At 37.5% G+C, this 14,462-nt stretch overlaps 1 protein-coding gene, 1 non-coding gene and 1 pseudogene across 2 annotated transcripts; 2 read left to right on the top strand and 1 right to left on the bottom strand.

Moving 5' to 3' along the window:
• Positions 1–315: 315 nt before the first annotated feature.
• LOC132178648 (protein SIEVE ELEMENT OCCLUSION B-like) lies at positions 316–3,476 on the top strand. The gene is made up of 7 exons (XM_059591127.1): positions 316–554; positions 774–878; positions 1,070–1,518; positions 1,607–1,716; positions 1,815–1,957; positions 2,062–2,553; positions 2,651–3,476. The coding sequence occupies exons 1-7, from the start codon at positions 369–371 to the stop codon at positions 3,275–3,277; spliced, it is 2,112 nt and encodes a 703-aa protein (XP_059447110.1). The 5' UTR covers positions 316–368; the 3' UTR covers positions 3,278–3,476.
• A 3,063-nt stretch (positions 3,477–6,539) lies between these two features.
• On the top strand, positions 6,540–7,130 carry LOC132177135 (protein SIEVE ELEMENT OCCLUSION A-like; annotated as a pseudogene).
• A 2,087-nt stretch (positions 7,131–9,217) lies between these two features.
• Positions 9,218–9,359, bottom strand: LOC132180193 (small nucleolar RNA snoR137). Its single transcript, XR_009440081.1, has one exon. It is a non-coding gene; the product is annotated as a small nucleolar RNA snoR137 (small nucleolar RNA).
• Positions 9,360–14,462: the final 5,103 nt, after the last annotated feature.

Raw genomic sequence — 14,462 nt, forward strand, 5'->3', positions numbered from 1 at the left:
AAACTCGCTATGCCAATTAAAGACAAAGATTACATGTGTATCACATTGATTAAGTGTAATGAACCTCACCAGCTGTACGAATCTCACGATTAAGCTTTTATAAAGGTCAAAAGAGATATATGTTTAACGGCCAACAACATATTCAAAAGCCCACAACCTTATCCAAAATTCCAAGCCTCTTGGGTTACTTTTTCCACAAAACCCCATCACAAGCAAGGTAGCAATTCGCCAAAACCAGCCTTTATTCCATCTGACATCAACTATATATATAAGTGGCTTAGATTTAAACCGACACCTGCAATTAACCCATCGCTCTCCTCTCTTCTTCTTCTTCCTCACCTAGAGCCTGACCTTTCATCAAACCAAAGATGGCTGTCGTCCCCGCACAGAAGCCGCTCAGGGGTGAACGCAGCATGTTCTCCTCCTCGGACGACAATGCGATGATGAAGAGAATTCTTGAAACTCATGCCCCAGATGGCCGAGATATCGATGCCAGACCTCTCCTTCAGATAATTGAGGACATTTTCAAACGTGCTGCACCTGGCAGCATTCAAGTAAACAACCATTGTCCCTTCTTCTTCTTTTTAATATACAGTCAAGCATGCATATTGTGTAATAATTATTATTCGATAAAGAGCATGGGCTTTTTGGGAATTATATTAAAGAGTATAAATATTATATGCTTTATGTATGTATGTCGGGCGTTACATATTGTGCATATATTTTATATATATTATATTGTTTCTGATTATTTGTGACCATGTTCATCACAGGGAGCAAAAGCGCAAGCGGACGCATTGGACGACAAGGCCTTCCATTCTGGCCTCATTGACATGCTCGAACTTTTATCATACACGATTAGCCGAATTTCCTGCGAGGTTTACATTATGGCTTACAATATATAGTTAGTTAATAATGTGATAGCTGGCCAGAAGAAATTAAATCTTATGAGTTGATCACTAGTTCTACTAATTAGATTTTGTGGAAAATTTCAATTCTCTTAATTTTGTTGATCATATATATATATATATATATATATATATATATATATATATATGCACTTTGACAGATATCCTGCAAGTGTTCCGGTGGCGGAGATGCGCATGCGACAACTGTGGCAATATGCAACATACTGTCGAGTTACTCATGGGATGCAAAGGTGGTGCTAGCCATAGCAGCTTTTGCTGTGAACTATGGTGAATTCTGGCTGGTGGCGCAGCTTTACGCCACCAACCCCCTTGCCAAAGGGCTTGCAATTCTGAAGCAATTGCCTGAAATAACGGAGTATGCTGAAAGTTTGAAACCAAAGTTTGAGGCACTTAGCAACCTCATCGCGGCCATGCTGAAGGTCACCAAGTGCATCGTTGGGTTCAAGGAACTTCCTTCCCAGTACATTACCCCGGACACACCGGAACTGGTCACCGCCAATTCTCATATTCCGATAGCCGTTTATTGGACCATTCGGAGCATCGTTGCATGCGCTTCACAAATTATGGGCCTCATCGGCATGGGTCATGAGTATGTGTTACGTACCCCGCCCCATCTTCTTTTTTCTTTTGACATCTTAATTATAATATTTGAGTTTCTCTACCATCGGCGTTCTTAGGTACACAGCATCAACGACCGAGGCGTGGGAGCTGTCGAGCTTGGCCCACAAGGTAAACAACATATACAGCCACCTCGAGAAGCAGCTCAATTTTTGTTATCAACACATTGGTGAGTGACGATTACTAGTGTTTATCGATCGGCTTGTATTAATTAGTTTATCGATCGACTGACGACAAGAGATAAAATTAATGGTATTCTTGATACAGAGGAGAAGAGACATGTAGAAGCATTTATGACTCTCGTGCGTCTCTTCGAGACAATCCATGTCGATAACATAAAGATACTTAAGGCTTTGATTTGCGGCAAGGAAGATCCGCTGCCTCTGTTTCATTGTCCGACCAAGCAAAGGGTTAATTTAATTGCTGACTAGCTGTATATATAAGTATATTTAATATTTTCAGTTAAAATCGTTTGGCGTGACTGTTGAATATATTGATTGGCACTCGATCACAGGCTAACATTGATGTGCTGAGAAGGAAGAACGTGTTGCTGTTTATCTCAGACCTGGAGCTCTCCCGCGACGAGCTTTCTATGCTTGAACAAATGTTCACCGAGGCACGGAACCATCCAGAGAGGCCAGAGAGTCAGTACGAGGTTGTGTGGCTCCCGGTCTTGGACAGGACGATCACGTGGAACGATACGAAAAGAAAGCAGTTTGAGGCCCTACAACAGCAGATGCCATGGTACTCGGTCTATGAACCTTTCCAGCTGGACCCGGCAGTGATCAGGTACATCAAGGAGGTGTGGCATTTCAACAAGAAGGCTCTGCTCGTGGTGCTGGACCCGCAAGGGAGGGTGGCCAACCCCAACGCCATCCACATGATGTGGATCTGGGGAAGTGTGGCCTTCCCTTTCACTAGCACAAGGGAGGAAGCACTCTGGAAGGAAGAGAGCTGGAGAATTGAGCTTTTGGCTGATGCCATCGACCAGAACTTGTTTACATGGGTATATATACTCATACATATCTAAAAAATGCTTGCGAGTTACATATATAAATGTTGGTGAGTTATGTTGTAAATTGCATGTATGGTTTTAATTTCAGATAACAGAAGGGAAATACATTTGCTTGTATGGAGGAGAAGATATGGATTGGGTGCGGAAGTTTACGGTGGCTCTGCGTAGTGTTGCGCAAGCGGCGAAGATACAGCTGGAGATGCTTTACGTGGGGACGAGCAACCCGAGGGAAAAGGTTAAGAAAAACAACGCAGCCATTGTTGCGGAGAAGCTTAGCTACGTCCTGCCAGACCCGATGCTCATCTGGTTCTTCTGGGTGAGGCTTGAGAGCATGTGGTACTCCAAGGTACAACACGGAAAGAGCGTGGAGAACGACACCATAATGCAGGAGATCATGACAATGCTGAGCTTTGATGGGAGTGATCAGGGTTGGGCTGTGATCATGAAGGGAACGATGGGAACGACAGAAATGGCTAGGGCCAAGGGGGACACCATTTTGCAGGCTCTGAATGAATTTGATGCGTGGAAAGAAAAGGTAGGGGCGACAGGCTTTGTGCCGGCACTCAATCAGCACCTCTCAGACAATCGCACCCCTCATCACTGCAACCGTCTCATACTGCCAGGGACCGCTGGGAGCATCCCCGAGAAGGTTGTCTGCGCTGAATGTGGCCGTGCCATGGAGAAGTTTCTCATGTATCGCTGCTGCACCGATTAAGAGGCTTCATTTGAGAGCTACTACATATTTTTATATATATCCATATGATTCTATGAATTAAGGGCCATATATATCCCATTTTAATTACTGCAACTACCTAGAGCTTGCTGCTATATCGTAAGCTCGGATTTGTAAAATTTGGAATTCTCTATATCTATATGTGTGCCTTATCATAATGCCATATTATTCTTATTAATGATATGAGTGCATTTTTTTTTACGTAAATGCTTGCTTTTGGATATTATTCTTATTAATGATATGTGCCTTATCATTTTTTTTTTTTAATAAGATATATATATAAAATCAGATTAGTAATCTCTTCGTTAATAAAGAACAACAATGTTTAGCAAATACAATGTCAATAGTACAAGGAGGGACTTCCTCAGTATGAATTTGTTCGTTTCCTTGGCTAGTCTATATATGTATGAAGTGCCCATTTTGCCTCCATTCGAATATGATTCACCTGCCAACTTTATAAATTATCCGGGACAACTCTAGCATCTTCAATCAACACCCTTCGAAGGAGAGTTCACCGGTAAGAAGCAACACCCTCATAACACATGATTGATGATACTCATAAAAAATTGCATCAAAAAGCAAATGTCACAACCGTACCCAACCATGTAACAAACTATGACCAAGGACAATCCTAGGACAACGATATTAAAGGAAAAATGGAATCCTACGAAGTTACAATCATAACCAAATCAGGAAAATTTAATTAAACTCGCTATACCAAATAGTCAAATACAAATCTTACATGTGTATCACCGGTGGCGTAGCTAGGATCTTGTTTAACTAGGGGCGGGATTTTTTTTTTTTTTTTTTGGATGAATTGGGGTGGGATTCATAATTAACTACTATAAAATAATATCATATTTAAATACAGTTTGGCCACAAGCCAACTTCACAAATTTCTTTATTCCAAACACCAATATATATATATATATATATTGTATGCCCTACTAATTGCATCCAATATTAAAGTATCCATCAATAGCATGCAATTATTTTGGAGTTATTGTCCTTTATAGAGCATCTAATACCTTCTTTAGTGACGTTTAAAATAACTATTAGATCAAAATTTAATAGTGATATATCTGAAATCTATTAATGGTAATTTTAAAAATTACATATACTTTAAAAAGATAAAAAGAGAATAAAATGATAATATGTAAGATTACTCCAAAACTTAATACATAAAACATGAGGATATTTCCCTCGGATATGTTCATGACCGAATTAAATTGTCCTAAGACTTTCATAGCAAAAACATATAATATTTTAAAGCATTGTATATATACATAATTAACAGAGAACTCAACATCAACATTATTTTTCCTTAATTAAAAACGAGAGCAATTAAATTCAAAGGTCCCACTGCATCATTTTTTAATATTAGGCTCAGGTGCTTAAAAAAAAATTAGGCATCTATACTTGGGGTAAAAAGGCGGTTAATAAAATTCATTAACCACCTAGGCGGTTAGCGCCACTAACTGTTTTTTAAAGAAATAAAAAAATAAAAGTTAACCAAAACGATGTCGTTTTTATGATAATACTCCACTACATACGGTATTATTTATAGATTTGTATATATATTTAAACACAAAAATGATGTCGTTTCATATATATATATATATATATATATATATATATAGGGGCAAAGGGAGGGAGGGTCGAGAGGGGTCAAATGCCCCCCCCTCAACGTCCAATTTGTTTTTTTTACCGTGGTAGAAAATTTCCTAAATGCCTTGGTTGCCCACTCTCAGCCGTAGATCAAGGGCACTTGACACTCAGGCAAATGACTCAAGCAGTGCTGGATCTCTGAAAATTTTTCTGCAAACAATTTCAATGTTTATAGCTTTTAGGTTTAGGTTATGGCAATTAATTATATGGACATGTGTCAATTTGTGATTAGTGTTGACGTGGCGTTCTGTCAAATTTTGGACGGAAGCAACATTTTCATCTTTAGTCAAACCAAAGGTACCTCTTGTAATAAAAAGTATACCATAAGAGATAAAAAAAAATAAAAAAATAAAACCAGAAGAGAGAATAAAATATTTAACCATTTTTTTAATTACAAAGCCTCCCATTTTTCATGCGGTGTCACATTTCTTCGGGGGTAGAAAGCCTTGAAAGCCTTTTGTTTTCTTATTTTATTACGTGCCCCGCGTTAGCTTTTCTCCTTTAAGTCTTCTTTCTTTGTTTTGCTGGTCCCACCTACCCATGGCTTTTCTTTCTCCTCTTTTATTTCTTTCACTCTTTTTTATTGGTCCCACGTAGGTGTATGGCTCATTGGCTTGTCTTTGTTCTTTTTTTCTTTTTCTAGTTCGTTTCTTTTTTTTTAATTTTTTTTTTTTACAAAAGACAATAACTTGCATTATAATACCAATTTAAATTCACATTTAATAACTAAACAGTATGTCATAATTAAATATAAAACGCAAGAGTTAGTATAAAATAAAGTATGATAACGCTCAATAGATAAAATAGGCACATTTGAACTATTATTAATACTCTTTATTGGACTCTAACATGACTCGCAAGGCTAAATAATTATGAATACATCACACACACAAACACACTCACTCTCGGTCTCTCACACTCTTGACTTACTTCAAAATAAATAACCCTCGGTGGATGTTAATTTTGCATTGAGTATACTCTAAGGCCGCACCATCAAAAGGCTTGCCACACGAATCACAAGGAGGGGAGCACTGGGTCTTTTGCACAATAGTGAGAGGATGTGGGTGAACTTCGTCTTTGTATGTTTTTCCAAATTTGATGTATCGATACTTATCTACTATGCAATTGGGATAGCAAGAAAAATCACATTTTTTACAGTAATAGAACCAGTGATTTCAATCTCTTTTGCCTTCACAAATTAGATAATAATATTCTCCGAAATAATCTTCAACGGTGTATGTGAGATTGAGGTCATGTGTGTCATACGAATGCCAAGCCACAAGTGGAAGAGTTGCACATTTAAAACACAAGATGAACTTGCATTGCATACAGAAAAATGAACAATTGCTTGACTGAAGACCACAAGCACTGCATTTTTCACTTGAACTTGTAGGAATTGAGAGAGAGTGTTGGTGACCTTTATGCATAAGGGTCTCCGGAGTTGTAAAACATTGAATATCAAGGTTGTAGTTGCACTCGTCGCATCTATAGAAGAAGCCATGGCGATAACAGTGGCAAGCATTACATTTGAACACGCCATCTTTGGAAGGTGCATTTGAGACAAGGGTAAGGAGATATGGAGTGGGTGCGGAAGTTTACAGTGGTTCTGCGTAATGTTGCGCAAGCGGCGAAGATACAACTGGAGATGCTTTACGTGGGGAAGAGCAACCCGAGGGACAAGCCGACAAGGTTCGCAAAAACAACACAACCATTGTTGCGGAAAAGCTTAGCCACGTGCTGCCAGACCCGATACTCATCTGGTTCTTCTGGGTGAGGCTTGAGAGCATGTGGTACTCCAAGGTACAACACGGAAAGAGCGTGGAGAACGACACCATAATGCAGGAGATCATGACAATGCTGAGCTTTGATGGGAGTGATGAGGGTTGGGCTGTGATCAGCAAGGGATCGGCAGAAATGGCTAGGGCCAAGAGGGACACCATTTTGCCGGCTTTGATTGGATTTGATACATGGAAAGAAAAGGTGGGGGAGATAGGTTTTGTGCCGGCACTCAATCAGCACCTCTCAGACAATCGCACCCCTCCTCACTGCAACCGTCTGATACTGCCAGGGACCGCTCACCGCTGGGATCATCCCCGAGAGGGTTGTCTGAGCTGATTGTGGCCGTGCCATGGAGAAGTTCCTCATGTACCGCTGCTGCACCGATTAATTAAGAGTATTAATATATTAATTAAGGCTTCATGCATGTGAGCTAGCTACTATATATATATGATTCTATGAGTTAAGGGCCATATATATATGCCATTTTAATTACTGCAACTACCTAGAGAATGCTGGTATATCGTAATTAATCGCAGATTTGTAAATTTTGGAAGTCTCTATATCTAAGAAGCCGGATCCGTACCTGATATATACTGCTATACATTATCCTAATTAATCAAATGAGTGCTTGTTGTTTTAGCTAAATGCTTGCTTTTGGAATTCTTTTTTTTCTTCTCCAACAGGACCATCAGATTTTGTCTTTTTTTTTTTTCTAAAAAAAAAAAAAAAAAAAAAAAATCAGATTAGTAATCTCTTCATCAATGAAGAACAACACAATGTTTCCTAGATACAATGCCAATAATGCAAGGAGAGGCTCCCTCCATATGACTTTGTTCGTTCACAAGAGTAAGCGTTTCCTTGGCTAGTCTATGAACTACCCATTTTGCCTCATTTCCAACATGATTCACCCATGACAACTCTAACATCTTCGATCAATTGATCCTATTCAGCACCAATTCCTTTCGTCTTTTTTCAGTGCCTACGCTTGAAGAACGCCACCTTTTACAACCGCCTCTAGTAAATACTGCAGCCACCAAAGCCTCCCTTGTCTCTGCAACAACTAAATTAATGATATATGATTTGAGAGCTACCAACGCCGACAACCTCTTACATATGGTCTCTCACAATCACACTAATACTCATATTCGTTTTATTCGTATCCACTACTTGCATCCCAATTTACCTTCACAAAACCAAATGGAAAAGCTTTCCAGTTTGATTCGTTGAATTACCACCTACCTATCTTTCTTTCACCCTTGCATTAGCATTTTTAAACTCACGAAGTCAATCGGATGCCTTTCTTGCAAGCTGAGTTGGATGATTAAATTCCCCCACGGATCAAAGAATTCCTCCCCTACCACAGATTTCTTGCCACACAGCCATTAAATCAAAGAATTCCTCCACAATCTCCACAATATGAATAAACTCCTCACCATCCTTGAGGCTCTTTTTAGCGTACTTTTATATATGTACTCCATGCATCTTTTGCCACCGAACAACTCCACAATATATGCCCTATAGGGCCATGGTCTCCACCTCTCTAAGCCACAAATAGGACAATATAGATCCGAGAGTGTTTTCCTCTTTATCAATTTGGTTTTTGTGGGCAAAGCATCATTACATGGCCTTCACAAAAACACTCACTGTGTATTGGGGACATTCATATTCCAAATCCATTTTCTGTAAACCACCAAATTAACTTATAGGAGCCAATAGGAAATTTGACAAATTGCTACTTCATCCTCATCAGACACCTTTTTGATCAAAGGAATATAACGTCATCTTGTGCAGGGGCCTAGAGTTCCTTTTCCATAATTTTCTTGGTTCTCGGGTTTAGACGCCATAACTCATATAAATGTTCCTTCTATTCACCATTGGCGAGGGAACTGGCCAATTTGTAAAACTTGCCTTTTAGCCCAAGAGTTTGTATAACAAAATCAGTTCTACTTTAGCCCAAACAGAACATAGGCCAATCCACCAAATAGTTGGGGCACCAGGGACTTTTGTGGGCCAAAATGTGTTCCAATTCCAAAGATTAATTCGATTGATATTCCCACTCCAGGCCATCAAAGTGGCCATTGGTATAGTCAGATTTCAAAACCCTAATTCTCAAATTTCATAGTGCAAAACCTAGATCATCTAGTTTAAAAATCCTTTTAAAGAAATGATTCGACAACTTTAAACTCTATATATTAATTTTAAAAAATATAAAATCAAACAGGCCGAGTTAAAGCAATTTATAATCCTGAAGCTCACGATAAGCCCGTGCTAAGGGATCTAAATCCTCCACAGTTCACAATTCTCCCAATAACAACCATCTGATCAAAATGATTCATGAAAAGACGATTAAAAAAACCAAGTAAAATATCGACGCAAAAATCACAACGGGAAGAAAAGATTTGACAATTTAAAAATTCAATGAAACCCAATTAAAACCAAACAAAAATATCCCAATTAAAAGAAAAAATAAGATGGAAATATACCAGGAGACAGGTAGCACAGTGCTCAAAAAGAATACACAGCGCTGTTTAATACTGGCAAGGATATCAATCTATGCTTCGGAAACATGAACATCCCCCACTATGAAACAAGGGGGAGTTCACCAGTAAGAAGCAACACCCTTCTAAAAACATATGATACTAATAAATAATTGCTTCAAAAACAAATGTCACAACCCGACCATGAAACAAACTACGACCAACCAATCGATGCGTAGCTGTTTGTTATGTAAAGGAAAAATGGTCGGATTGGGCTTTGATTTACGCTTTCGTTGACGCGTCCTTCTGGATTAAAACCCACCGACGAACGCAACGCCTATCAAAAGCGACGAGAATCGAATACCATTGAAAATAAAGAAATTTAGAGATTAGAGCGACAAAAAATATGGGAAGGATTTAGAACACTAAGAACATGACCTAAAGAATAGGGAGCGGCGCTTGGTATTTTCATGCCTGGGGCTAGGGTTTTATAGAGGAACGAAGGTCATATGATATACAGCAGTACCCCTTTACTTCACCTAATATAACGAAAATACCATTTCATTCCGTGCAGATCAGAGCAAAGCCCAGTCTGATGCTAGCCCAAATTGACAGCATAGTGGGCCTAAAAATTGAAATTTTGTGCCATGATCCAGAATTTAAGGTGCCATTAGCGCAAAAGTCTAATAATAGGGCTTCTAATTTTATAGGCAGTCTGGTAGTTGAGCGCCCAAGATTATCATTGATGCGCCACCAGCACATGATGCCTGAATTTGCCTGAGCCCAAACCATGTGAATTATTTTGCAAAGCCCATGCCAGAGAACTTATTTAGCATGGTTTCAAAGTAGCACTACTAGTCCGTTTGGGATTGCGATTTCAATAAGTGCGATTTTAAAAATTGAGTTTTTAAAATCGCAAAGGCATTTAGTAAAACATGTTAAAAAAATATTTTTTTATCAAATATTTGTCATGTGAAATCATGATTTTGATTTATGGTGCGTTTGAGATTGTGATTTTGCAAGAATAATCTGATTTTTTAAAAGATATCGCAAAATGTAAGGCGTTTGGCATGGATAGGAGGTGCTTATTTGAAAAAGCGCGAATTTAAACCAAAATCACAATTTCTCATAACAAATATTTAATAAAAAAAAATATTTTTTAACATGTTTTACCAAACGCTTTTGCGATTTTAAAAAGTAGCGATTTCAAAAAGCAATTTTTAAAATCGCAATCCCAAACGGACCCTTAAATTTGCACTTTTTCAAATAAGTACCCCGTTATCTGCTTATAGAAATCGCATATTTTTTTCCTATTTTAAAATAAGTGTTTTTTAAATCACAATACCAAACGCCTTACGCTTTACGATACCTTTTAAAAACGTAAATTCTTCTTGTTAAATCGCAATTTCAAACGCATCATACATCAATGTGACTTTACTGCATCCACTTTATGAGATCTTTGTGTGAAATGTACTAATGTTTGTAGTTGTTAAAGTAATGATTAAGTGATTAAATTTACCTCTTCTTACCAACTTAAACTTTTAGGATAACTAGTAATTTAACATGGTATCAGCACCAAAGGTTCTGAGATGGAACCTTGACTCCGTCAATTCACCCCTCATTTAATTAAATATTTTACGTGTTGGGCCTCACCTATTAAAATGGAGTTTGAGCTCACACGTGAGAGTGAGTGTTAAAGTAATGGTTGATATATATATATTATAGTTCAGCACACGGTATTTCAAAGTGGTATATATGCTGAACTTTGCCTTTGTGTTATAGTGTTATTTAATAGTTTGTAACTTTGTAGGTGATATTTGACTTGAAAACGTCGACCTTAAACAAGAATATACCCTATAGTCGCTCATAGCCTCACAATTTCAAAGATCGACAAAATCACCCACGTACATTTTACACCTTTCTTTTGACTCTAATAATTACCATTCAATTTGCGAGATTAATTGACCCATTCGCCCAACAACAAAAGGAAAGACGAAAAGAGGTGGGAAAACAACTAGCTGTATATGGTGGTTAAATGCAATTAATGAGAGAATTGCTTAATTGTCTCTCTTTACAATTACACCTCCATATTATATTCGGAAATGATGAAGACAGCACAAAACTTCAAATACAAAATCCATGATAGAAAGGGACTGTTTCTCTCCTACTTGCAAAGTTCAAAAAGCTGATGGGGGAAAAAGAATAAAGCTGGTCATGAATAGCGGAGTGGATATTATAGAAAAGATAGAGTAGAATGAAAAAGGTGAAGTACTCCTATTTTGTGTTGGGGCCGGTGCATTCCCATTTCCCACCAAACTTTGGAGATCAGAAACGCTTTGGCAGATTTTGACTATTTCCCAAGTCCACGCTATGCAATCGAATACTTAAATGATCGCTTTGTATATATATAGCTGAACCAAAATTGCTGCACATGGACGCACAAACTCACCCATACACAGAGAGAGAGAGCATAGGAGCAAGTTGGCAAGTTGAGTAGTAGTGTGCAAATGGGAACCCTGCAAACGTGATCTCAGATCTGGGTGTGGGGGTGGGGGGGTGTCTTAGGGAAGAAGAAGATGCTGTGGCCCCTGGCCATGCACCTAATCTTCAATTAATTAAGGCATTGTTTATGATCACTCCTGTATATATCTCGTACTAAATAATAATAATAATATCAACTTGTTATTTGAAGTATGCTGCATTAATTGCAGCATGTTTAATCAATGTCGATGATATTTTCTTTCATATATATACAGACATGCATGGATGCAACAAGGCATGAATCTCAAATAACACGAACAAGGTCTCTAGGCTCTAGCTGTTGGTCGTGTTGATGAAAGGAAAAGATTAGCAAAGTTCACAAATCAAATGAAAATGAGAAAACTCCAACGTTCATATTCCCTCTATAGAATTGTTTTCCATGTATAGAAAAATTACGATTACTTTATACAGATTATGTCTCCCAAGTTTCTTATATAAATACCACGTCTTCTTCATTCCTATTCATCCCTGTCGCACTCGCTATGTTTGGTTTTCTAATCATATTCTATCCTAATCCTATGCACGATGTCACAGTCTTTGTCACGCTTTATCTCTCCCAGTGTAAATTTCCAACAGGAGTAATTGAAAATAATTAATGTGGATTTGTGTATGAGGTCCCGGATTTGAAGAAGGTGAGGGTGAGTCATGCCATGCACAGTTAATTAGTTGCATGCGCGTAAATATGGTGGCCACAAATTAATAATAAAAATATTTGCGCCATTACCGGTCCACCATTCTGCTTTTCTTTCCTTCATTCCCAACTTGTAGACCTGCTTTCACTTTTAAAAGATAAAAGCTAAACTCAAGCCATTTATATCCAAACTTTAACCCTTTTTTTTAAGCTTTATATTATAAACAACAAAGGAACCAATATATATATATATATATATATATATATATATATATATATATATATGAATGAATTAGACGGGTCTAACTTTTGTGCCGTGTACAACACAGCTAATTGGATTTATTTATTTTAAGAGAAGGAAGTGACAGAAGGAGAAGGTTCCATGATGTTCAAAAGTGCTGAGGGTGGCCTCTAGGTCGGACGGTGTTTCTTGTTGTGAGCCTGACACAATTATGATATTAAGTAATGTTGCCATTATTCTTGTAAATGAAAAGAAATATACGGCTATATATATATATTGAGGAAAATCTTTATCATCATTTCAAAGTTTTGGTTAGCTGTCTCTCTCAACCATCATCCATTAAAAAAACATGTTAATTTCTTTGAAATTAAAGCTTTATTGAATGGAATATATTGTTTCAAATGCACCTTAAGTCTATAATCAATTGGATAGTCCTCTTATTGAGCATGATGTTTCTTTACTAATAGTGACAAATCACATTTTGATCGATCGAGTCACGTCTCGCCTTATGGCACGAGACATTTTTGACAAAATGATGGTGTCGAATTAAATATTACTTACTACGTACTGTTGCATAGAAATATGGTATGTCACGTGTAAAAAGGGTGTGACATTGCCTAATTAATATTATACTAAAAATTTAAGAAATGACTGAAGTGACACAACGTGACAGGATCACGCTCTTACTTAAACTTATTGTATATTGAGTTGTTGAGCTCCCAGCATCCTAATTGGGTCTTATTGGCTTATAATGTCACTTGTCAGATGAGCCTTATTAACTCTATCACGAGCCGGGACCGGTACTTGGGAGAAATTACTCTTGGGGACACCACATGAGCTGGTTTTCATGAAATATGTAGTTCATTACCTCTATGTTATAATGTAAGACATTATGCTATTGAATGATTTAAACCTAGTATTCTAGAAGATACTTATATTTTCAATGTAACAACAATTGAGATTTAATAACTGGGATATATATATATATATATATATATATATATATATATATATATATTTTCCTTAACAAAAAAAGAAAGAAATCTTCCCGGTCAACACCTAATTAATGCTATGATTACTTTCGAAAGACAATTGTGAATAAATTAAATTCGATAATCTTAAGACTAATTTAATTCAACACTTAATGGTATTGGACCAACCCCAGTTGAGTAGGCCGCTGTGTGTCATCGGCACACACTTCCTTCTCATTGAAGTTTGACCGCTGAGTAGGCTGTATTACGTTTAATTAAACAAGGCATTTGATTGTTAATTACGTTTGTAAATGGGGTTATCCAGCTAATCACCGGTATTTGATAAAGGGCTTTTTTGTCTTCATGTTCCTTTTTTTGTTAGGAGTGTTTCCCGGCCAGTTATATATCCATTATTTTATCCTTCAAAATTAGGGGCAATAACTAAAGAAGTTGCATTATAGAGGTTGATTCATGCATTTAGGCCTGATTTGCGTTGACTTTCAACCTTGATCAATTATTAATCCAATGGGGACTAGCACTTTTTTTTTTTTTGACATATCCGCACAAGGCGGGGGATTCCAACTAGTAACCTCCACTTCATTAAGTGTAGTCCCAGATGATTGAGCTACTTATTGGAGACAGGACTAGCACTTTTGAATTGGGCAATTCTCGAATATTATTGGTAAAAGAGAAAGTTTAATTACTTGTTGAGCCCCTAGAATTGTTTTATTACTCCTATGGCTCCAAAATGGATGAATTATTTTCAAAATTAAAAATATTTTGCCTTTACTTTTTTATTATATTTTCTTTAAATTTAAGCTAAACTTTTGCCAAATCTAAACCGCCTAGCGTATGTAAC

Source organism: Corylus avellana, chromosome ca4, assembly GCF_901000735.1.
Source record: "Corylus avellana chromosome ca4, CavTom2PMs-1.0".
Taxonomy (NCBI): domain Eukaryota; kingdom Viridiplantae; phylum Streptophyta; class Magnoliopsida; order Fagales; family Betulaceae; genus Corylus; species Corylus avellana.